Source organism: Syngnathus floridae, chromosome 2, assembly GCF_059516105.1.
Source record: "Syngnathus floridae isolate MCC-2025c chromosome 2, RoL_Sflo_1.0, whole genome shotgun sequence".
Classification (NCBI taxonomy): domain Eukaryota; kingdom Metazoa; phylum Chordata; class Actinopteri; order Syngnathiformes; family Syngnathidae; genus Syngnathus; species Syngnathus floridae.
The window spans coordinates 13302200-13326400 of NC_142414.1; the positions used below are offsets into that span (position 1 = coordinate 13302200).

At 42.0% G+C, this 24201-nt stretch overlaps 4 protein-coding genes across 9 annotated transcripts; all 4 read right to left on the minus strand.

Moving 5' to 3' along the window:
* Positions 1–400: 400 nt before the first annotated feature.
* Positions 401–6110, minus strand: kansl2 (KAT8 regulatory NSL complex subunit 2). Of its 2 annotated transcripts, none has more exons than XM_088368896.1 (10): positions 5981–6110; positions 4486–4746; positions 4033–4205; positions 3761–3878; positions 2621–2784; positions 2374–2537; positions 1974–2070; positions 921–1174; positions 642–833; positions 401–565 (listed from the first exon to the last, which is right to left on the minus strand). In XM_088368896.1, the coding sequence occupies exons 2-10, from the start codon at positions 4743–4745 to the stop codon at positions 521–523; spliced, it is 1467 nt and encodes a 488-aa protein (XP_088225022.1). In that variant the 5' UTR covers position 4746; positions 5981–6110; the 3' UTR covers positions 401–520. The 2 variants fall into 2 exon arrangements, with proteins under 2 accessions (XP_088225022.1, XP_088225023.1); XM_088368897.1 differs by lacking the exon at positions 5981–6110 and adding an exon at positions 5381–5545.
* A 79-nt stretch (positions 6111–6189) lies between these two features.
* ccnt1 (cyclin T1) lies at positions 6190–12584 on the minus strand. 3 transcript variants are annotated; one of them, XM_088368894.1, is made up of 9 exons: positions 12336–12583; positions 11269–11350; positions 11045–11173; positions 10665–10725; positions 10158–10220; positions 9989–10043; positions 9674–9837; positions 9223–9293; positions 6190–8848 (listed from the first exon to the last, which is right to left on the minus strand). In XM_088368894.1, the coding sequence occupies exons 1-9, from the start codon at positions 12506–12508 to the stop codon at positions 7661–7663; spliced, it is 1986 nt and encodes a 661-aa protein (XP_088225020.1). In that variant the 5' UTR covers positions 12509–12583; the 3' UTR covers positions 6190–7660. The 3 variants fall into 3 exon arrangements, with proteins under 3 accessions (XP_088225020.1, XP_088225021.1, XP_088225019.1); XM_088368895.1 differs by having other exon boundaries at positions 9989–10034; positions 12336–12582; XM_088368893.1 differs by having other exon boundaries at positions 9989–10220; positions 12336–12584.
* Positions 12585–13095: 511 nt separating this feature from the next.
* Positions 13096–17473, minus strand: sarnp (SAP domain containing ribonucleoprotein). The gene is made up of 11 exons (XM_088368989.1): positions 17341–17473; positions 16713–16812; positions 16231–16280; positions 16079–16149; positions 15752–15803; positions 15587–15660; positions 15198–15235; positions 15086–15111; positions 14907–14975; positions 14482–14568; positions 13096–13975 (listed from the first exon to the last, which is right to left on the minus strand). Exons 1-11 carry the CDS (start codon positions 17371–17373, stop codon positions 13934–13936), a joined length of 642 nt encoding a protein of 213 aa, XP_088225115.1. The 5' UTR covers positions 17374–17473; the 3' UTR covers positions 13096–13933.
* Positions 17474–18724: 1251 nt separating this feature from the next.
* On the minus strand, positions 18725–23808 carry hsd17b10 (hydroxysteroid (17-beta) dehydrogenase 10). Of its 3 annotated transcripts, XM_088368986.1 has the most exons (7): positions 23634–23808; positions 21580–21707; positions 20681–20845; positions 20184–20348; positions 19714–19842; positions 19431–19539; positions 18725–19070 (listed from the first exon to the last, which is right to left on the minus strand). In XM_088368986.1, the coding sequence occupies exons 2-7, from the start codon at positions 21601–21603 to the stop codon at positions 18880–18882; spliced, it is 783 nt and encodes a 260-aa protein (XP_088225112.1). In that variant the 5' UTR covers positions 21604–21707; positions 23634–23808; the 3' UTR covers positions 18725–18879. The 3 variants fall into 3 exon arrangements, with proteins under 3 accessions (XP_088225112.1, XP_088225111.1, XP_088225114.1); XM_088368985.1 differs by lacking the exons at positions 21580–21707; positions 23634–23808 and adding an exon at positions 21354–21492; XM_088368988.1 differs by lacking the exons at positions 21580–21707; positions 23634–23808 and adding an exon at positions 21344–21482.
* Positions 23809–24201: the final 393 nt, after the last annotated feature.

A 24201-nucleotide genomic window follows, 5' to 3' on the forward strand; every position in this document is an offset into this window, starting at 1 on the left:
GAAACTCCATGCAGGATGCTCTGACACAAATTCCAAAACCCTGGACTTAATCCACTGTTCATTACTTGAACCATGTGTGTGAAGGAGGTAATCTTCTATAACAGGTAGGACAGCAGCTCTCTAGGAACAGAATTCTCCACCCCCGGTTTGGGTTGTTAGCACAAATTATGAGAAAGTCTTGGCCAATTGTGAATTAAAACAAATGAACGAAGACTGCTATAAGCCAATTGATGTTGCAAGATGCGTTTGGAATGTTAAAATGGATTTCAATCAGATTGTTGTATATTTACTGCTTAAATAATTCTAAACAATTTGTGACAATTACTGGCAGTTTTTGGCTTTATTCCTGTGGCCAGTAAATATCAAAAACATTTTCTACCCCAATTAATGACAAACAGGATGAGGATGAGTGCAGTTTAATGCGTGTAAACAGGATCGACCAATCAAGGAGCAGTCAGTGAACAGTTGAAAATATTCCAAATGGCTATTCGTCCGTCTTTGCAGATTGGAAAACAAAGAATCATCTGGGCGCGTCTTCTTTGGCTTGCAACGCCTCGGACGCCACCTGCAGGAAAATCATGGCCGGGTCATTTGAGACGAAAAGGCTCGGAACCGAGCCGAAGCGAGCGACCGAAACAAACCTGCTCATCCGCAATGTCGTTGTCATCCTGTCCTGACGGGTCCAGGTCTACCTGATCCGGGTCGTCCGCGGTTAGGAGATCCATCGGGGCCTCGGCAATGGCTCGAATGGTCTGGTCCTCCAGGGCCAACGCAGTGTCGAACTGCAGGGGGGACGGCGGCCCCTGCGTCCCGTCTCCTTCCACGTCCAGGTCCTGCAGAAGAGGTGGATGGGCCCATTAAACGCAGAAGATGGCAACAAGTACTCCTCGTTGTCCCTTCGAGGACGCCATTCCACGCACATCGCTGAACTCCAGAGGAAGGCTCTCGGTGGGCCGAAGCTCAGCGGCGCTCAGGTACAGTTCTCTGGCAGCGGGGCTGGGATGCTCCTGCTGGGGGGGCTCCCACTCTGGCCTGTACATGGGTGGCGGGAGGGGGAGGTGAAGAGGGCAACGGGGATTGTCCGACTGGCCCATGTGCACCGTACGCTCACACGGGACGTCCTTGGTGCCCGGACAACTTTTGAAAAGAACCTGGTTGCTGTCCTGGAAAATGTCTGAGTGTGTCATCATCAAGGATTAGCTGAACGGTTGACCAGAAAGGAATCATGCCAAGAGCCTGACAGCCACTTTGTGATTCCACAAACCATTTGATCACAGGTGGTAAAAGACCCCCAAATATGAATGGCGAACAGAAGCAGAAAGAGCTCAATGATGAATGATATGTTGACCGGTGCACTGTTTTTCTTGAATTTGGAGGGGTTTTATCTAAACCAGATTTTTTTATTCTTGGGCCAAAAATCACACAAAAACGTTAACCGCCCCACCCAAGACTCCAATTCCAGAATCTCTGAAATGAGGCAGTCACAAATGATTGCAAAAGCAGTGACGGCATTCCCAAACACTCATTCTTGACTCCCTTATCAATACAAAGAGATTTTAATGAATGTTTTCAGGAACCATGTTGAAAAGATGACGAGGCCATTTCAACCAGACCCAGCATTTGAGTGACTCGTTATTTGGGTAAAATCTTGTCACATTGCTGAAGAAATACATATTCTTCCTCTAGCTGGCAGAAGATTCAATTCTAGTCGTCATTGTGATGGCAAAAGAGTCTTACTGTGTGTGGTAAGTGATGGAACTTCTCGAATGTCTTATGACATGTTCATGTGAATGTGGAAATCAAGAAAAAAAGACTTTGTTCCTTCCTACTGAGTTGGTTATCCCTTTGTTTCGTGAGGGCAAACCAACGGACCACAGGAAGGAGTTCATGTGGGCTCCCATTCAAGCACCAGAAGCTACTGCAAGCAGTTGGTCACAATGGGGCCGAATCTTTCCAGACTTTTGAGAGGATACGGGAGAAACAGTGGCGTGTCAGAGGAAGGCAGGGATTCGAGCATCGACTTCCATCCACCAAGGAAATGCATTTCTCCTGCACTGCTCGTGTGTGCGCCTACAAAATGGGAAACAGCATCAGTCAATTGGTTTTGTTTTTTTTTCCAGTTCAGAATGGGACAATAAAGCTTGGAGAATGGAGGCAAAACTGGACTGTAATCTTTTTCAACAAGACGCTAAGCCCACTGTTTTTGCCAACGGCAAGGCTTGATGAAAACTTGAAGAAAAATACCACGCCTGGTGCTCTTATCAGAAAAATCCCCGTCCATAGTAGTTAATGTAAACACATGGTGTGATTGTCTAAAGAAAAATGAGATTGCCCTGGCAGGTGTTGCTATGCGTCTCAGTCAGTGGAGAGCACCTGAGGAGCCCCCTCGGTCACCGTCTGTCTTCGCTCTCTCAGCTGGCGGTGGAGCAGAGCTTCCACGCCATAGCGACGACGGTAACGACGAAGAGCCTTGAGCTTTTTCAAGTTCTCCCTCTCCTTCATGGACAGGCCTTCGGCTCCCGTCAGAAGACTGCTTCCTGTTGTTGAAAACCAAACACACGATTGGGCCGGCGACATCTTGCGAGACGCGATAGGTGATGGGCGACAACTCAATATCTACCAATGGTTTCGTGCTCGATTTTGCGGTTGTGTAGATATCTGCGTTTCTTCTCTTTGAGCAGATGCTGGAGACGTTTGAATTGGTCAATGTAGAGGGACTGCAGCCTGATGAGTTTCTCTCGAGTGAAGAGCGCCACCTCCTCTGCCGTGTACACGCCAGCATGTCTATGCACGCAGAATACATCACAGAGCGCCAGCCGTTACATCACAATGTGCGCACACGCCAAGCCCCACCGGCCCTACGAAAAGCTTTTAATACTTCTCAAAAGCAACCACGGTGTTACATCATCTTCCCAAAATCTTTTACAGAAGTCTCAGAGTCATGAACGATGCAAAAAATTAAGTGGATTTTCATCTGCGTGTAAACTTCTATGGTCCAGAAGGAAGCATTACAGTGATTCATTAAAAAAAATGTATCTAACCTCATTATTTTTACTGATGAAAATATTGATGGCTGGCTGGCTAAACAGCAAACAGCATAATGACAGAAAAGTTCAGGAGAGGTCCGACAAGCAGGTCGGTAAACTTCCCAAGGTGATGCAGAAAACGGTCTGGATTGCTATTAGCTTCTTGAAAATTAATGTATGGTACAATCAGTGATGACCAAACTGAAGATGGAGTTCTTTTCCCGTATGCATTTAAGAAAAGGGAGTACCTATATTTTACTGTATCAAGTGAACATAATAAAATGCCTAGTAGGAAAGTCGTAATTGGTATTTTTACAGGTTGAGATTTAGTGACGCAAATAAGCATCCTTGCAAGTGTGATGGATTTTTTTCCAAAATCAAACCCTCTCAAGGTCCCTTTAAGCATAATGTTGTAAAATATTAAACATCATAATCAAGTGTTTTGGGGTACATTACCAGTTCAAACATGGGCAATTCTAAACATTTTGGTCAGCAGTCATTTTATGGGTCAGGGTTTGGGCTAGCCTCCCCCAATGGAAATAGCGAGGGTTTCATTTTACTCATTTTGTTCAATGTGCGTCATTAATTTTAGCAGCATAAGAAACATTCACCTTCTCAAAAGATTCACTCATACAAAAATGTGCCACTAGGCAACATTAGCTTCTAAGACCGTCCTGTTCAGGGCTTTGCTTGGCAACAGAGGAAAAAAACACGGGTGGAATCAAAACTCTTACTTGAGAGGATCTTCATGGTCACTATCAATGCTGTCTGCTTCACTTTCGGGGTCACCTCTCCACGTCTGGTCCAGTGCCAGCGGACCCTGCTCCTCCTCGCTCATTGGACTGTCCTCATCTGGTCAAAACACATGACATCTTGCCATCACAAACACAATATAACATAGTACGGACAAAAAAAAATAAAATAAAAGAGAACAATAATTATGTTCTGAAATGTAGAAACATAGCGTGGCAAAACTTGTCACCTCATTGGATACAAAAGCGTTTACCGAGAATACGACTGGCTTCGGAGTGACCTCTATCGAGGCCACGCGTCTCGGCACGGCTGTATCCGCTCAGCTGGGACAAGAGCATCTCTGGTGACGGACCGGACGACGCCTTTTTCATCTGAGCACGAAGGGCCATGGCGTTCCTGCGGGCATGCTCGGCACAGAATGTCACACTAAAAAAGAAAATGTGAAAAAGCTGCGGTTAGATCACATTTAGTAATGCAGAATTCTTTTACATAATTGAAGATTTTTGAAAAAGTAATGCAATAGTTACTTTCCCTCGTAACTTTTTTGGGAAAGGTGACTACATTTTGCAAGTAATTTGCTCAACACGGCCTATGACTTAAACAACTTCGAATGTGCACTCTATTTATTAGTGCCATTTTTAAACAATACATTTTGTTACTTATGCTTCTATACGTCTATAAAAGTCATTTTTCCTGTTCCGCTTACCCGTCTTTCCTCTCGACCTTGGGCGCAGCATTGGGACAGCGTTTGCCATTCTTAGCGGACGCGTAATTGCATTGCTTGTAGGGGGCGCTTTTGTCCTCCAGAATGTGTTTAATGCAGAACTCCAAGCCATCCAGGCGGGGCTGCGAGCACGGCCGCTGCAAGAAGGCACAAGTCTGAGCCTCCTGCGGACGCGTCGGCTGCTGTGTCAACCGGTTGCGGCTGCTCGGCAAGACGTGGATTCGAATCCTGTTCATCGCCATGCTGCAAACAGTTTCATAACAACTTAGGATGGACAAGATCAAAAGTAGCAAAAACAAATCCATACATTTAATTTCCATAACACCTTTCAAACCCATGGTCATTTACATTGTCTGTTATCTTGTATCCAGTTAATCACATGTTGGCATGAATGTACAGGATATAAATTGTGTTGATAGTAGAGGTGCAACAATAAATTACCCCCCCCCCAAAAAAGAAGTTATATCTGCATTATGTTTTCTATAACATTGGGGCTGTAGGCTATTTTAAGCTTTCCACAATTAACCCTAGGTTTATATATGATTATATATTGGCTTTGGCACAACGCTGATTAGTTTATTTTGAAATATGAGTTACTTTGATGGCTATTTATCCAACCCGGAAGTAAGACGGCAGGTGCACTCAAACCCTGCCTCCGCTGTGATCACGTTTGACGGGGGACTCGCGGTCAGTGACCACTCACAAAGTACGACCTCAAGTTACATTGTTAGAATAAGATGACGTTTCTGATGTACCCATGCAATTCCCCATCAAGGGTTGGGTACTCACTTAATTGGCCGCCCTATACGTGAACTTTATATTGCAAGGGCACCAATGCAGAAGTTCGCAATAAGTTTAGCGTGTCGGTTTTACATACAGTAGCACGGCAGGTGTCTTTCCACACTGAACTGGACAAAACGTCTTCAGATTATGCCAACAAACGTATGAAGGCGTTGAAGACTCGTGAATACTAAACAAGAAAATTAATTGAGACGAAAATCGGTGTGCATTGCTCGGTGGTTTCTCCTATTAGGTTCGACCAAGCACGCCGCGTTTCGGCCCCCTTTAAGATCTACGTCACGCTTAATGCGTCAAACCATTTTCATTAAAATGCTTCAAAATCGATACTTGTACCCTGGCTTGTTTATCCCTTGTCAATAAGAGTTTGAACTAAATTCTATTCTAGATATACTGCAGTTTTTACGCTTGTTTTGAATCTACTGTACGTGAGCAACTTGTAAATAAAGTTGTTTTGTTTTTTTTAAACACTGCGTCACTCTCGGGCGGCAGCGCCATCTTTGTCTGGGAGTTGCTAATCGTAGCTAAGCTAAAGCTTGTTATCTTCACCATGCAGCCAACATTTTGCGCTCTGCTATGCCTGTGAATCTCAGTGACATCTTATGAAAGGCGATAAGTGTATCGATGACAGTAAAACGAGTTTATCTGTTTATTTAAAGCGAGTAAGTACGTCACGTACCTCTGCTCTGATGATCTGCTGTACCAGGCAGCTGAAGCACAATGAAGGCAAGCCGCACTTTTCCAACGGCAACACAGTTGACTAGAGCCCGCCTCTCACGAACTCCGATTGGTCCAAGTGTCTCATGACGTTTACCTCACTTGTTCTAATAAAAATGGCAAACGGTTTGTATGTTTTTGTAATTAAAATTGCGAAAAAAAGAAAAAGAATTCCCTTAAAGTATTTATTGACTTTAAAATGAAAAAAAAAAACATGTAAAAACAAGTGTTCACATACAACAGGATACCTGGAAGAATTCCCACTAACATTATTCATGACCAGTCCTGTGTATATTACAAGATCCCAAGATGCAGAAAAAGCTCTGGTAAATAGTGATTTGCATTGCTGTGTTGCATGGCAGTCGTAAGATTTCGTTTATTTTTTTTGTTGACCTCATTATTTGAAGTTAATTTTGCACTTGCAACCGCAAGTGCAGTGCAACATTTCAGTGCATTTTCTCTCTTTAAAGAATTACAAAATAAATGTGATTAAAACACATGTTTGTTCACCTGTCAAACCATGAAGCATATGCACAAATTAAAACAAATGAAAGTTAACAGAGGTCAATTTTTGTCCAGCTGAAAACTAATTGTTGAAACACACAATAAATGGGACTAATCCTAGTATGGAGCAGACATCCAGATGATTAAACAGCCATCTCTTTCTCTTCACAGAAAAACAGGATCATTCTTGATAGACAAACATACCTTGGAGCTGAACAGGTTAGTTGAATGTACAATGCAAATAGCACAAGACATCAACTAGAAGATGACCACCCCATCATCAGCTCACAGGGATTCACTGGACTTCTGCTTTATTAAAAAAAAAAAAAAAAAAACACTCCCAAAAAAGGAATGCCTATATTAGAGACAGCCAACAACAGTTGGTTAATCAATAAATTGATATGGTCACCATCATTGTGAATCTAAACATGACGAGAAAAATACAGAGGACAAACAATTCAAAATCGTTTGCATCTGTGTGCCAATATCAGCACAATGCATTTAAGAATTATTAGACCCTAAACATATCTTCTCTCTGCGTCTGTCAATAAGTATGCTTAAAATCATTTTTTACAACCATTTAAAACAATGACTGCAACGCTCATACAATAAAAAGACTGATATAATTTACACCTTTTTTTAACAAAATGTAAAAATATTTCATGTACGGTTTTAAAATCTGTGCATACATTTATCAAATGTAGCAAATAAAATCAAGACCACCAAACCCATCTTTTTGGGCTAGGGCTGCTTTGGAGATAGACTTCTATACAGTATTCATTGTTGATCAGGAGGAGGATTAAAAATGAGTAGCATTTGAAGGGAAAAAATATGTTTAAAAAAATATCAAGCAATAAATAACACTAATCAAAAACTGTAAAACAACCTGGTGGGCATTTGGAAATCTAATCTAATATCTTCAATTTCCTCTCGAACCCGATGGGGGAACATGAACAACAATTGCAGCTAAAAACAATAGCTACACCTTCCTGGGGACATGTCAAAGCTTTTCAAGCCTTTTTTGTAAAAGTCAGTAAGAAATAAAACATTCCAAAAGTCCTCTGTCACATACGATGATTGTGAGTGAGGCTCCTACTATATTGACTTGTAAAAAACAAGCGTAAAAGACAGCGGAAAGTCATTTGGGTAAGGGTGGAAGCGGGGGCGGGGGATCTGAAGGCAGGGGTGGAGGTCTGCTGTTGCTCCCCCGGGACCCGCCGGAGTACTTGTAGTCCCCGTATTGAGATCTGTAGTCAAACATGGACGGCTGTGAGGGCTGCACCCCTTGTGCACTCAGAAGAGAGTTCAACATTTCAAAAGTGTCCTGGTACTCATTGGACTGGGCGCCACCCGTTGCACCGTGCCCGTTGGTGTCAGTCTTGTCGCCTTTGGGGTGCGAGTAGCTCCCCGGGGGGTGGTGCGGGAGGCTCAGCGCGGGGAGGATGTCAGATGAGGAAGACAGGGACGGCAGCTGGTAGGGATTGCGAGAAAGCTTGCTGACTTTGGAAGCAGAATGGGATCCCGCCAAAGGTTCCTGCGGATACGTCCTCTTGCGCGACGACGAGCTAGTTCGAGACGAGTCGCTGGGGGCTTTCTTGCCACTTCCTGCTGCGCCGCTGGAAGTGGACGAGTGCTTGTGGGAAGAGGAAAGGGAGGCGCCACTGGAGGAAGGGTGATGGTGGTGGTGATGGTGGTGGTGGTTGGAGCGCTCCCCCCTGTGCTTGTCCCTGCTCTTGCCTTCCTCGGCTGAGCTCCCTCTTTGCTTTTCGGGCACGCGAATGCGTACTTTGATGTCCTGCTCCGGCCCCCTGGCGCCACCCCCGCCCGCCGCGGGGAACCTCATTTTCAAAGAGCTTCGATCGTGTCTCTCCTTCTCCAGAGGGATCTTCAGAATAATTGGCGATGAGTTGGCCAGGTTTGAGGAAGATGAGCCCGATTGCTGCTGCTTCTCCTTCCTTTGCTGCTGACCAATGAGAACCTGGGCAGCGTTGGCATAGTCCCGTTTCACGCTGGCCTCCATGTTCTCCAACTTCCTTTTCTGCGCGGCCAGGACATCTGCGTTCTTGGCACGGTACTCGCTTAATGACACTTTGGCGGGGGTGTGGACCTCGTGATTGGACTGCTCGGCACCCCCTTGACTTTTTCCACTCCAGGTGGGCGCGCTGCCAGGCGTCCCCCTGTCTTTGTCCGATGCCGGTGCAGAGAGGCTCATCAGGCCCGCCACAGTGCTTTCAGACGAGGCCATGGAGATCATGCTCATCATAGTGTCCCTCTGGTCTCCCTCCTCTTGGACCTTTGGCTTGGCCTTTGGCGTCTGACCTCCTGCCTGAGAAGAAATAACAGACAGGCTGCTAAGTAGGGTTGCACAATTAGCTGTAAACCTTCCGTGGAAATTTATAAAAGCTCATGGGAATAAACCAGAGATTTACACACATTTAGGCCTGGTTCAATCAACACCAAGATTGTTTTTTTTCTTTTCATTTGAAGAGAATGTTTGTTAGAAACCACACATGGGGAAGCAGTAAAGTCAAAACAGCACACCACACATAAAGATTGTGAGCCATCACTCTTATAGAACCTAGTCCAAGACATAATTTGCCATGACTAAATGTGACTTTGAAAAAAAGAAAAAGAGAGAGGGATAAAAGAAACGGCACCAGACAGAAAACAGGACCAGAAAACAGAATGATGGTGATGTACCTTCCAGTTGCGAATCCGCTTCAATCTGCTGGGCGTTTTCTCCAGAATCTGCAGGAATTCGTGCGTGAGCTCTGAACAAAGAAATGGGGAAAAACAGTCAGCTGGATACAATTAAAAGCCAGTCATTGGTCTATAGTATTCCCACATTTCGATACATTGAAATATAGAGTCGGGATTCCAACCGCCGACGTTTTGGTCACTGGACGACCCGTGTAACCAACTGAGCCACTGTCATCTTAAGTGAATTTTTCAGGGCAAGTGAAGCCGTGTCAAAGGCCATTACTGGATATTGCCAAATGAAATTCATTGGGCAACTGAGAAGAGTCTTCACCAAGTGGCAGAGGTCAAAGTAGAGAAATAATCAGATATTGACCAGATTTTTTTGTAGAAACCTATTTGTGACTTGCTTCAAACCCTTGTGCTAGTCTACAAGAAGCTTTGGTGCACATACCATCCAGTAGTTTGAGGGTTACTGTGGGGTCAACATATTCCCACCAATGCTTGCCATCCGTAGACACGGGAATCTCCCAGTTGGACCACTTGCAGGCCAGATGGATGCACACGCAAGCCACAACAGGTGGACTGTATTGCAGACAGAAGGTGGTCAAGTGGAGACTGTGTGGCAGCGTAAACCCACGAGAGCAAGACAATAGCAAAGGGAGAAAGAAAGGGTGGGGGAGGAAAAAAAAATATTCACAAATTCAGTATACTGCGTTGAATGGATTTTTCTTTCAAAACACCTAGAACACACGAACGAGGAATATACCTGTTGGTGGCCATGAAGTAAGATGTTTGCGCCAGATCCTTGCTCGCTGAAACAACAACAAACCAGAAAAGCATACTTAACATCTGAGTCTGTTCAACAACACAAAAGCATGTATGCATGCCCTCCGCCTCATCCCAAAAACATATCAAAAGGGCCATTCGATGCTCACCTCGGACGAGTTGGGTACACTTGACAACATGCGTGTGTGGATGGTCAATGGTGATTTCGAATGCTGCAAGAACAGAGGACAAAACAGAAAAAAGGAATGAGTCAACTGCCGCCGTCAATCACGAATAAGGCGCACTCCGATTCAACGGCACAAAAAACGAATCCTGCGTTTGCCCAAACAAGAGTTAATTGTGATTTGCATGGCGTCTTCCACTATTATTCTGTCCTAAATGGAAAAAACGGAGTTTATTGAGAACAGCATGCCCGATGACGCGGCCTCCTCCCCAAACAGATGGCTTCAAATGAATAAAGAAAAAATCAAAAGAGAAAATATGAGACTGCAAGGATTGGGCTAGTTCAGTGGCTTGATGAGGCATGAACGTGACTTTGTAGTGTCGCCAACAGCGTATGACTTTTCTGTTGGACAAAGGTCAAAACAGGTTACTTCTTGAGAATGACAGGGAGGGACGGACAATTCAAGGGAGCCGGGCTTTCCTTCCCAACTTACCCAAGGTCTGGAGTATTATGCTCTCAAGAATGACCAGGTCTTGGGCTTGTTGCAGGTAGGCCTGAGGTTGAGAGGACAGGCACATTACTCACTGCGAGGCCGCTATCCGTCCATACACAAGATCAGCCGGTCATGCAGTTTGCTTTTAGTCACGTCAAATTATCTCAACGGTTTCTGGAGGCGATCTTCAGGAGCTGATCCATCTTTTAGAAACGTTGGATGACCGCAAGTTAAGGGTTTTGACATGTGCTGCTTAGGACAACGCAAAACCTTTGCAGAGGTCTATTTGACGCAGGCCGGAGGACACGGCCGTACCCTGTTGGGTAAATACAGGAGTGCGCAGGGCACAAAGGGGAGACTTTTAACGATCTCAAACTTACATCACTGCGTACATCTGGTGAGGGGTCCTGCGGATTGAGACAGGCATGGGCCACCTTGATAACGTGTTCCAGCTTTCGGGGCTGCTCCTCAACCTTGGCGGCCAGGAAAAGAGCAGCAGGAGAAATAACCTGAGACAAAAAAGAGCCCCAATGATTTCAATATTCAGAAAGTGAAATGTGACTTCAGGAAAATATGCTATGAATCACACAAATAGCATACTCACATTTCTGTGAAATCTGGTGAATGACTGGACCATGTAGAAGCGATGCATGTACACGATGGCTGTATTAATTGTGAGCTGGGACCTAATATGTGCTTGTTAAGGTAAGTAGCATAAACATTGACCCACAAGTTATTTAAAAAGCATTGTCTCCCATCTTGTTGTCTTTATTTTTTTTGCGACGAGTAATGGAGAGCTAATAGGCGACTTGATCATGCAATTTTGAGTGGAGACACGTTTGTGATCTTTTCCCACCACTACTACTGACACAGAGTCGGCAAATGCCCCTCAAAAACCTCTGGGTGAGTAAGGCCAGTTGTCAAATCCATACAATTTGTATTTTATATTTTTCTATTCCTATGGAAAATGTTTTTAGATTCAGTAATTCTATCAATTCCCTACCTGGGCGAAATTTACTGAAACTCGGATTCAACACAAAGGGTCCCACCTCAAACATTGACCCCAAATGAATTGGGATCTTTACGTTAAGACGTTTTAAAGGAGCAACTTTCTTAATATTTGATACCAGAAAATGATACATATCATTGTAATCATTTTAAAACAATCTATCTTTATATCCTGGTCTCTTGCAAATCAATTAACTTTGGAAACTGTACGCGCATAGGACTGGATTGAAAACAGTCGTATTAAAGCGCTGCAAATCAAAACAAATTTCCTTCACTCTATATTAATTGTAAAAACAACTTAACGTCAGACAAAAAAGTGCACCAAACATTGTGCTAAAAGGCAAATCTTCCTGAAGTCAAACGTGAAGTCTACGGGCTCCTAACAAAGTGAAATCTGTGCGCGAGCTAAAGCTAACGAAAACGTGCTAACGTAAAGGCCCAAGGCCTTTGCAGCAGCAAAACAAAAATGGACGGCACGTTACTTAAGCCTAAGCCACAACGGAGGGACGAATCGCGGCAAGAAAACACTCCAGCTGACGCGATGCAAGCATACGAATGCACACGAGAAGCATTAAGAATGTAAGAAATCCTCCCGACCGAGTCGCTTGCTAGCTTGGCTAGCTAACGAGCGCAGGCGGCTAACGCGGCGGCTAAAAAGGATACACGTTGAGCCGCTGCCCCATGTCCTGCAGCAGGTTGGCCGCCTGTTGCCTGTACGACAGCTCCTTGTCCGGGTCAAGCCCGGCTCGCCGAGACGGGTTGTTGTCGATCTCTTGCCGGTTGTAGTACCATTTATTGTTACAGCTTGCGGGGGGACTAAGAAGCGAAGCCGCCATCACTGACGAGGGGGACAGTTTAAAATTGCGGCACGTCACAGGAAATGCGTCACGCCCTACGAGGCCAAGGGAGGGGGCGAGGGGGGCGCTTTCTCGTGGTCACCACCAGCAGGTATTCGTAAAAACAAGCAACGCCGTATACCCGCGGTTCGGCGTCTGCGGATTAAAATATTCTCGCAAACTGGGGGATTTCCTACTCAAAATAATTTTATATATTATAAAACATTATAAAATGTATTTATTTTATTTAATATTTTTTGATACTTAAAAAAAATAAAACCAACTGGGGATAAATTATGTTTATTCAAGAGTTTTGGAGGGTTAGTATGTGGCAAAAGGTTTTTATTCTACGAGCCAAAATAAATTCTGGTCGAACTGTTCCAACCCATCTGAAAAAGTCAGTGATCGCTCGCAGGCAAACGTCAGTCTCTGTAATTCAAAGGGGCATGGCCACTTCTAGAAAGACTGTTGTATGTGATTGGAGGCTTTGGTATCATTGAACCTGGGTGTTGATATGAAGACCAGTGCTGAGACACTCCTGACATATTGCGTATAACTGCATGCAAACAGAGAAAATCTGACAAAGCCAGTATCAGAACTTTTTTTTTTTTTTTAATCAAAAGATTTAATTTTATAAAATGAACAACCAACCGAGGCAATGACCAGGCAGTTACAGGCATCAAAATTACATTTCAACACAAAAAGACCTAGTTTTATCCTAATAAGTGATTGAAAACGTTTGTTGCCCTCCAATCAACTTGTTTAATAAAAAAAACATTGGGTTCTTTTCGGGACATCGCCTGAATGTATTACAGTTACAGCATCCCTTGCCAAATTTTCCTCATTACATTAACTATCATGAGTCGAATTTTTATTTGGTCAGAATTCACACAAATTTCTCTGGTGTCATAATCAAAAAGACGTCTCCTCTCAAAATGCCTGAAATGTATTAAACTGTTCGGATTGCCAAACTCAATATTCTCAGACTGGAGGAGAAACAAACGAAAAATCTTCAAGTGTATTTTGAACACAACGAATGTCATTTGTCCAAATCTGCCAGTAAACAGATGCACATGCTAAGGATGGAAACATGGTTGCGTGCTTGAAATTGTGTTCATTCAGATAGAGTGCAAGAAGATTTGACTGATAAAAATAGGTAACAAAATAGTAAAGATAAACTTAAGTTATCAATCATGGTCACTCAATTTCTAACATTTGTCAAGTGTGAAAGAAAACAGTAGAAAAAGGCAGATAAAACTATTACGTGTAAGCAGGCAAAAAAAAAACGTTCTTTCCATTTCCACTACTTCAACAGTTTTTGTCCAGTAACACTTTTTTAAAAACCTGATTAACAAGGACACAGTCTGTGACCTGACTGAATGTCAAAAACAACACAAAAAAACAAAAATAAAACAAAAAAATTCTTTACACTATTCCAAATCGAGCAGCGCGCTTCACTTTCTTTGCCTGTTGGGGGGTAAAAAAGGGAAAAACATATCATACATACACAAGATGAACAATCAGTGGGTGGACTACAGTCAAGACTCAACTTTTTGCTGTATGTTTGTCACACATTCACTATAAACAAAAAATAAATATCCAGAAACCCCATTTTTATTTATTTTTTTAAATTGCGGCATCATTAAAAATTCAATTATTTTGTTATGAATAAATACTACTTATTTTGATATGAATAAATACAATTGTTTATTTTACAAATATAGCACAAGAATATTGTGGAGGGCCTAAATTCTTAAATGTTTGCTTCTGCCCTTTTATTTTGAACCAATACATTTATTTGTATTTTTAAAATCTCTCTGCGTATAATGGCTAAAATAATTTCGGCTCTTAATTGTTTTTAAGGGTAACATTGTCAAAATTGGATCTGACATGATATTAAAGTGAATTGGGCTCATCCCTGGTAGCATATTTACAGGTTCAACTATCGACAACCATCAGAAAAACAAAGTTACCTCGACGTCCGCGGAGCCAGTCACGGCGCCGCCTGTTAGGATGCCGAACCTTTCCTTCCTCTTGATCAGCTTCTCATCTGCTTCCATCTGTAGACGACGAAAACATTCAACATTTAAAACTTCCCATCCAAATAAACCACTTCACTTATGAGCTTATCACCACTGAATTAATTCATGCAGTTGGAATGCTCAAATGATTTTTCATTTGTATGATAGCTTCCCTGAATTTGGAATGGGTAAAAATTTGAGACGTCGCCACATCACTTAACTGTGATTCAAATTTTGAATGGCCACAAATCAAGTGACCGAGTCTCGGCCACTCATAAAGTTTTGTGGTACTAGCCCACGCCCTGAACGAGTGTTGAGTGCAGCTCGGCCACATCGCTACATAGCCCTCAGTCTGCTGCAAAATGAGGTCGTGTCACCTTTTGCGAAACCGATGACACGTTCATGCCGAATCTCTCCGCCCTCTTCTTCAGCTGATCCACGTTGACCTGCGACAGACGCCAAAAATTTTCCCACGCACATAAAAGAAAAGGGTGCCAATGCATCAAAAGAAAATGAGGTGAGGTCGGTGTCTTGTGACCTGCGGGGCGACCCTTACCGGCATGTTTTTGGCCATGGCGGTGCCTGAGCAGGAGAAGGAAATGATTGGTGTCGCGGGTTGCTTGTACATGACGGACAGCAGAGTAGCGCCAAAGAGTCATCATACACACCTGTGGCTGAACTTGAAGTACTGATCGGTAAGCCAAACCTAGAAATGAAAGCACACCAGCAAAAAATATGTTACACCAGAACAAATAAAAACAATTTAAATGACAGATTGACCTTAGCATTTCACATGTGGTATAAAAAGAACTTCCCACGCTGAAATCCCGTGTACTACCTAACCTTTACCCTTATACAAGACAAGCGACATGCTAAACTTATACAAACAAAAATGTAGACTGTCCAAACCCAACCAATATGACATATGAACACTTGCATATTTTCAACTAGCACCCAGCCCCCTATGGCCAAATGTTCTTCCCGTGAACATACAAATTGATCCATGTTTTGACAAAGACCAAACTTAATGGTCAGTAGGCAAATCACTGGGTCTCACCTGGCCGCACGCTGGGCCTTCTTGTCCTCAGCTGATGCAGGCAGATTGAAGCGTTCAGCGCGTTTCTGTAGCCGCTGCTCAACAGAAGATTACAATTGTTGATAAATGTGAGGCTGTGTAACAAGTGATGGGGAAAAAAAGATAGTTCTGGATCACGTGTCATACTTCGCCAGCAGCAGCTGGAGGACATATCTTCACTATCTTTTTCTCAGTGGGCCTGAAAAATAAGCACGTAAAGAAAGGAAAAAGACTGAGGGGAAAAAACAACAACACTTTTTTGAATTTTAAAACATTTACAAAACATTTCTACTCCACTTCCACTAACAACATTGCTGCAAACAAAGGAGCCACTAGACAAAAGGAGTCAGCTAAACCAAATCAATACATTTGTAACTATTTACTTAGCAACTCCTCCAAGCCTTCCTGTGACTATTTTTCTATTTTTAACTAAAACACAGAGAAAAAAAAAGAGGACATTTAGAATAAACTCACAGCTCTGCCACGGGAGATTCCAATTCTTTGACATCTTTGCCGTTGTCTACAATCTCGCCTTTTGAGAAGTCCTTTAACGCAAACGGAAACAGTCACAATCCCAACATCAGAAAGTATAGGCATGAGTTAACTTTGCCGACTGGCAACGTTACCACAGTGTCATCCGCCAGCACATCATCCACATCCTCTTCTTCATCGGTGGCTTGTGTGATAACATATCAAAGACATAAAACACACAATGTCAGCCACACAAAATCATTTGTGGTTTTCATGAGGATGTCAGAAATACTACAAAACACAGGTGGGTGATAGAATCTAGCAAGGTGACAACATTACCCAAAAATTAACACTGACAAAATCCTGAGTGTAATTGAATTGACCGCTTCAACCTAAGATTAACGTAGCAAGAATTTTGAAAATTTGATTATCTGGTGGGGGAAAAACACCCTCAAATGAGAGTAACGTGAAAAGAACTTGATTATTGCTCATTATCTCCTCAACGCTAAAACTTAATCTGGTAAATTCTAAATGTCCACGAATAAGATCGTATGGACCAAAATGTACAAGTTAATCTGTAGTCTAAGATTTACCTCAGGCGTACAAGTATTTTTTCTCACAGCAACTTTTAGCTTACCGTGCTCATCTAGGAAGGCCTGCAGGCGTGCGATCAGGTCCCCCTTGTTACCTTTGGTCTCGAGACCTCGGGCTTCGCATTCTTGCCTCAGCTCAGCAAGCTAAGCCCAACAGAAAATGTTTCACAAATTAAAACGTATACATTTGTTTATATTGTGTATTTTCATTCTGTACACCCATTGAGTTCATGAGTTTGAAAGACTGCGAGCCAGTTCCCCCCTCATAAGACGTTATTTATTGCTCCACTGGCAGTCTGCCGACCCGGCGGCAAAGAAAATCATTTTGAGATACCCGCCTCACGTTTTCATATAACGCCAAACTTTTAATCTTGACGCAGTGGCACTTGTGATTGAAGTTGTGTTTTGGTTGAATTGAATTGAAACATTCAAGGTATTTTTTTAAACGTAATCGGTGCGTTTTGAGCTTGGGCGCAGAAAGCTCAAGACAACGTGAGCACATGCTAACGCTTAGCTTTAGCATTAGCAGCCATTCGACACGTTAGCTGCACCAGCCCAACCACTTTGGTTTTCTCGCCACCCCTACAGGGGACATCGAAGAGATCATCCAAACAACTCCCACAAGAAACGATCAAAGCTGGGTAATTGTAGTCAATGAGTGGCACGACCAACCTTGAGTTTCTGCAGCTCGATCACTTCAGCCATTTTTGTTGATCAACCTTTTCCTTTCCTCCAATCAAACCGCTGCTGCTTCTTCTTCTACTGCTGCTGCTTTTTGTCATTATCGCCCAACTTTTCGAAATCTCGCGTTACATTTCAAACTTTCATCAAAGAAAGGTGGAATGTCCACATTCAAAATCTAAGCATCACTAAACATGTGCAGAAAAGTACATCCAAAAACAAGAAATCAAAATGAACGAATAAATAGAAACAAAATTCCGAGATAAAACATCTCCTTATATCCAAATAAAAAACATAAAACATCTCGCGAGATACAGTCAAGGATTGTGTGGTTGTGACCCATATGAATGTTTTGATAATTTCATTTCGTCATTCATAAACTAAAAAAGGTGGATATGCATTACTGGGTAAAATATTGGAAAATATATTTTTGTTTTCTGTCCGCAAAAGACGCGTAGGTTTCTGAGCACCGCTTGTTACAACTTTGTGACAGCGACACCGTGTGGATTAATGGACCAAATGTTTTTTTTTTTATCAGATGATTGACTTAACTAGTTTGAGAAAATGGGAAAAGTTACATTTACGTACATTTTGTAATAAGCTGGAGAATCTTTAATAGCTTTTAAAGATGTAATGTAAATGTTGTAAAAGATGTAAATGTAATTAATGCTTTTTAGCAATTGTCACTTATCGCTCTTGTACTCTCCCAAATAAAGCCCGAGTTGGGCTCAAGATTCTGCACTTGACAAAAAGTAGCTTCGGGATGCTATTCTGACATCCTGGATAGAATTTTATGCAGCTGTCCAAAAATTCACAAGCTCAATGGACACAAGGCATGCGAACCAGCTATCAAATAAGAAGTCCTATATTAAAATGTAACTTGACCTGTTGAAATAGCTTTTGATTTCACAAATACAACTTCCTTATGCTAAACCTCAACAAAAGACCACTTTTAGTGTTTTACAAGCTACAAAATGTCTCGAAACACCACTGTGCAAAAATAATTTGGAACAGTGCATTTTTAACAAAAAATATATTTCATTTTTGAAATACAAACACGGTTATCACTGGGAGGTTTGTTTCAAAACATTCCAATTATTTTCAAACAGTTGATGACTTGCAAATTATACCAAGTCACATTTGCATAGATTTATAAAAAATCTTACTTGCATCATAATTTGGAACACAATGTATGTTACATGGGGGTCAGCACTACTGATTGTGAAGTCAACTGACATAGCAACATAAAAATTTCATTTGATCTTAGATGACATTCTTCAAGAACCCCTCATTCATTTTCTTCATTGCTGACTCTTAAGGTCTAATATGCACTGCTCAGTTTTGAGACTTGCGGACAATTTGAAAGAAAGCCAGATTCCAAACCAGAGCTTTATTTTCAAAGTGGTTTACCAAACAACTAGGCAGGACTGAAAACTTTCCAGATATATTGTCCCATTCAGAGGGGCCTTGCTTTCATTCTTCATTTTCCCATGAAAACAAATCAGCGCATGTGCGCGCACACACCCGCACTCACGGCTGCATGCGAATGGCTCCGTCTAACCGAATGACCTCCCCATTAATCATGGGGTTCTCGGCTAGCGCCGCCACCAGGTGGGCGAACTCAGTAGGGTCGCCCAGACGTGAGGGGAAAGGGACTTGGCGCGCCAGAAAGGAGCGCACCTTCTCTGGAAGTCCAGCCAGCAGGGGAGTGGAGAACAGACCTGCGGGCAGGAAATTTGTGGATTACAGGCAAAAGACACCTCCTACAATTTCCTACATTTTAATAAGATGTTCCATTATCGGTCCCACACTGGGAAATTCCAGAAAATTCCAATGACCACCAAACCAATTTCATATACGTAATTTATAGTGAGGTTGCAATTAATGCTTATTTTAATAATAGATTAATCTGTCAATTAATTATTTGATTTGTTGGATAAGCCAAAATGTTGATGACTGTTTTTCAAAGTATACACGGATCTTGCCAATCTGAAAGCAGCAAATGTTCCCGTTTACGGTTAATCAGCGGCCTCATTTTAAAACAAACACCGGAGCTATAATCACGACATTTGTTTACTTACCTGGCGCTATAGTGACAACCCTGATGCCCATCGGGGCCAGATCCCTCGCAATGGGAAGGGTCATTCCGACGATGCCGCCTTTAGACGCCGAATACGCAGCTTGACCAACCTGAACGCAACACGCATGTACAACAGCGTCAGTACTCTATACGCATACAAGCTTTTAAGTGTTTTGATTGGAGGCGCAAAGGCACACTTGTTTAATATTCTTAATCTAACAAATTTGCGGCCATTTTGAGCACCAAGACAGCAACGTGACAAGTCATCTTTGTGGAATGCTCACCTGCCCATCAAAGGCGGCCACACTGGCAGTGTTGACAATGCAGCCCCTGTGCCCGTCTGCGTCCGGCTCGTTTTTGGCCATGGCTCCCACAGCTAGACGAATCACATTGAAGGTTCCTGCGATGTTCACCTGCACAACACAAATTCAACAGCATCACAATCAATCGATTTTTTTGTTATCTTTCATTGACATCCCAGATACTACTGATATAAACCTTTATATGAGTGTATAGTTCTTTATATCCCAATATAGAAATATTCCGCAAAAGTGCATGAAATGAATGGCAATTTATTGTCTTTATTGCTAGTTCCTTAAGATGTAAATACCAAAGTGTTGCTGAATATCACTGAATCATATAAGCTCAAAGAGAATGTTCTTGAATTTTATTGATGTTTAATTGCAGTGTATTGTGTTTAATGGGATAAATTATGCATACATTCGATACATTTTCTTTTGAACGAAGGTCTTACATTGATGACGCGCTGAAAGTCGTCCAAGCTGTGAGGGACGTCCTTCTTGAAGTTGTACGTTTTGACTGCAACGGCGATGCCGGCGCAGTTAACAGCCAGGTCTAATTTGCCAAACTTATCTCGTGCCAAGTTCACAGCAGACTGTACTTCCGATTCTGACGTCACCTGCGAGACAACAGGAGCTTGTGTCATGCATGGAACCTTTCCTGAAACTTTCCATGGAATAAAGATGTAATTTACAAGATTAGTTCAGGCTCAACAATCATCAAGGACTTCATTCTGGTGTATTTTTTTCTTAAATGAAGGTACTGCTGTGTCAGGACCATGCTAATACCAACCTGCATTTTAATTTAATTAGAGTCACTATTCAATTTTGTAAAACCAGAAATTTCCCTTAAATGTTTGTAACTTTGAAAGGTTGGAATTTACAAGCCTCGTTCTTATGGCTAACATCCTTCTAGCCATGAAAGAGACGACATCATCATTTGTGTACTTGCATCTGCTGGAGCAAAGGCACATCTGTCTCCAAGAGCAGCCGCCAGCGTTGATCCTTCGGAAGACGGCAGGTCCACGATGACGGCCGACGCTCCACTCTGCACCAGACGCTCCACCGTGGCCCGGCCTAGGCCTGACGCCCCACCCGTCACCAGGCCCACCATATTCTGAGGCCGCAAGTAGAGGAAGCCATTAAAAGTAACACCAAACATAAAACCATCAAAAACCACAAGGGATAGTCACTGCATACTAAAGTATTAGTTGCCACACCAGGTTAAAAAAAAGGTTCAGGAACATGTTAGAATGTGGATCACTTCTGGTGACTGGCAAAGTAATTTATGTATTTTATAATTCAAAGTTACTGACTGGCAGAGTAATTTTTGTATCTTATAAATCAAAGTTATTGACAATGCTGCACATCTATAAAACTAAAAAATAGGGTAGTAATTTGAAATTTCCGATTCAAACAGCAGACACACGATATTTTGGGATGGACTAGGAACCTGAATTGGAAATAATTGCTTCGTGAAATTTGTCACGTTGCAATGTGATTTGTTTTATTTATGTGAACACAAGGTCACACTGACTACTGCGAGATGATCGACGTAAGCTGCCCCAGGTATAAAGTGAAATGATGGATTCGTAAAGAAGGCTAGCCGGCATACTTATGGGCACCTTTAGGAGTTTTGGTTGAATGAAGAGAGCTTGTGACAACATCAGACTAGCGTGGACATGTTAGCCCCGGGCTGCAAAATTTGTAAACGAGCACAACCGGGATGACTAACACTACACAATTTTATATTTGACACACATGCAACTTTTAGACGTGCGCAGCAACTTTGAGACGTGCGCAGTGGAGGATGACAAAGGTTTCTTTTCTGTTTTGATTTCCTTTGCTCACCTTGACACATCGGATATTCGCCATGTTGAATTGCAGGCAACCGTCACGTCACCAGCGCCAAAGATCGTGTCTTAGTTAGATGCGTCACTACACGTAAACTCTGATGACTCAATTTTTGAACTTTAGCCCTAAAAATGAGAATACACCAAGTTTATACAAAATAGTTTACAGTTGGCAGTAAAATGAAATAAAGATGAACAAATAAGGTGCATTTAAAATCACAAAACAAGGCATTTAAAAAGAGACAAAAAAAGAAAATGGAAAATACTGTATTCTGGAGCAATGTCGTTGCTTATGTATCTGTCCATTTTTAACTATTTAATGACATGATTGCATTCACAGAAGTAGGCTTTTAAGTTTATTCAGATGGACCAAAAGCAATAAATGCCAGAAGCAGTGTTTTATCACATTATTCAGACTGAGCCATGACTTTGTAGTGACTTAAAAACGTAGGCTATTGAATGGAAACACCATTTACACAGCACACAGACTTTCAACCTTTATTCAATCACAAAATAAAAATACATTGAGACCGACGTCTCCTTTTCAAATTGAGTATTGTTTTTAAACCAGGAGTATAGCAAAAAAAAAGAAAAATTTCACCCAAGGGTACACATACTGGTTGGTGTGAAAGAATTCCAAATGGGCTGGCTTCTTGTCAAAAATGCACTATTTGGATGATTTTATTCGTATATGGTATCGGTTTGGGGAACATAAAAACATTATTGGGACTTTTCACTCTTAGGGAGAAGACCTAAAGATGCTGTTAGCAAGTACACCTGAAGTTTTAAATGTATTTTCAAAAAAATAAACACAAGCTCATACAAGGTATTTCAATCCACGGGCAGCCTCTCGTGTTATATCTGCAGGATGCTTTGGTTGCCGTGAGGAAGACAGTAGGCTGTATAGTCATCTCCCAGATCTGGTGTGATCCTAAAACTATACAAACTACTACCTCATCCCACGCACAGCCCCAATGTTGTGGTCTGGGAAATGACCGACATCACACACATTCCTCTTGTAGCCTTCATGAGGATCAGTCTTAGGTGGTAAACGAGCATCTTGGGAAGCTGGGAACATTAATAAATAAATAAAAAATAAGTCATGTGTGGAACATGGGGATCGTGCAACTACGAAAACAAAGTACGGTCATACGTATGGTATGGTTAAATTGCGGTACAATAATTAATTGACAACGCATCGATCAAATAACCAACAGCTTTGCTGTTCATTAATAAAAGGGTGGGAACTTTTAAAACTTCATATTTTCCATATCCTCAGAATTTCAGCCTCACAAGAAGAAATCAGAATTCTGGAGTCTGCCATGAAAGCTGACTTGATTACCTTTTGAGTTTTTTAGTTTTCAAAATAAGTCTTTCGCAAACATTTCCCTTTACAAAACAATGATTGACATTTCAGCCCGATAATCATCAGTTTGGCATTTGCTGCTCCTGTTGCAACCCCAAATAAGACTGAAAAGGCCAGCGTGCTGGCGCAAATTGAAACTGAGTCATAACTTGCTTATTCCTCATCGATTTTCCTTTTTTGGGCAGTGCCAAAACACGTGTTATCAAAGACTACATACATAAAAAAAAATATATATATATATATATATATATATATTACAACTATGAAATGTATTTCTAATTTCCTTGTCACAATTGTACTATACTGTTTGCTACCCTAGTCAACACATGTGACAGCAGACGTGTTTTGTTTTTAGCTTTTCTTTTTTTTTTTTTACACACCACCAACTTCGCCCCTCCTAGCTTAGCCTCAACGTAGGCACGGAAATCAAAAGAAGCATGTCTTATCGAACAATCTTCTTATCATACCCACTTGATTAAGTTTAATCGCTTAGTACTTCTATGGCGTTGACTAAATGCTAACCCGATCACCATCTGAGCAACGCAGCGAGTTAACCACTTTGAAGACATGATTAAATATACACCGTGAGTGCTAAGCAACTTGAAATCCTTCACCAGGCCGCCAATGAGTCTTTAAGTCCGCTAACGGGCGAGCAGCTAGCTAAGCTAATATCAGTCGGCGCTCACCTCAAGTCCCCCCGGCAATGAACCGAACCGAGCCGTGGCGGTCTAACAGGGGAAAGAAAAGCGTGCCCCGCGCAGACTCGGTAAGGCAATAAAAAGAAAATAGGAAGAAAAGAGAACACGAAAGGCAACTTCTCTTTGAACTGCAGTTCAATTCATTTCCGACTGTCATCGTCGCTCATCATCATTATTATTTTTTTTTTTGCGGAAAGCGGAGCAGGTTTCTTCTTCTTTTACTTTCTCCTTCTTTCTTTTGGCGGTTGGCAAAAAATAATTCTGGTGCATTACCGCCACCTTCTGAAATAGAGTGTGGGTCTGGATAATCCTCATATTTAATCACATTATTTTTCCAAATAAAAATACAAACACAAAATACGAATGCATGCTCTCATGTCTCTATTGCATGCATAGGTGGCAAATCATGACCAAAACTGTCAATCAAAATATAAACAAAAATAAAAGTATTCAATATATATTAAAAATACATATATGTATATATATATGGAAAATAAATGCAGAATTAAATACAAAAACAAATATATAAATACAATTAAATATCAATTAATGTATA

Bases quoted from the DNA above. Each gene is read 5' to 3' on its own strand.
- kansl2 (XM_088368896.1), bottom strand. From the start codon at position 4,745: ATGGCGATGAACAGGATTCGAATCCACGTCTTGCCGAGCAGCCGCAAC. The intron at 3,879-4,032 runs GTAAACGCTTTT...TGTTTTGACCAG, and splicing joins CGAAGCCAGTCGTATTCTCG to ATGAGGACAGTCCAATGAGC. The intron at 1,175-1,973 runs GTATCCTCTCAA...TGACACACTCAG, and splicing joins GACACGCCACTGTTTCTCCC to ACATTTTCCAGGACAGCAAC.
- sarnp (XM_088368989.1), bottom strand. From the start codon at position 17,373: ATGGCTGAAGTGATCGAGCTGCAGAAACTCAAG. The intron at 15,804-16,078 runs GTGAGTTTATTC...CTTATTTTTCAG, and splicing joins GAATCTCCCGTGGCAGAGCT to GCCCACTGAGAAAAAGATAG. The intron at 15,112-15,197 runs GTGTGTATGATG...TCTCCTGCTCAG, and splicing joins TACTTCAAGTTCAGCCACAG to GCACCGCCATGGCCAAAAAC.
- hsd17b10 (XM_088368985.1), bottom strand. From the start codon at position 21,395: ATGTTGTCACAAGCTCTCTTCATTCAACCAAAACTCCTAAAG. The intron at 19,843-20,183 runs GTAAGACCTTCG...TGTGTTGTGCAG, and splicing joins ACTTTCAGCGCGTCATCAAT to GTGAACATCGCAGGAACCTT. The intron at 19,071-19,430 runs GTAAGTAAACAA...TCCTGCCCGCAG, and splicing joins GGTTGTCACTATAGCGCCAG to GTCTGTTCTCCACTCCCCTG.
- ccnt1 (XM_088368893.1), bottom strand. From the start codon at position 12,508: ATGGCGGCTTCGCTTCTTAGTCCCCCCGCAAGCTGTAACAATAAATGG. The intron at 11,351-12,335 runs GTATCCTTTTTA...AGCACATATTAG, and splicing joins ATGGGGCAGCGGCTCAACGT to GTCCCAGCTCACAATTAATA. The intron at 10,221-10,664 runs GTAAGTTGGGAA...CTGTTCTTGCAG, and splicing joins CATAATACTCCAGACCTTGG to CATTCGAAATCACCATTGAC.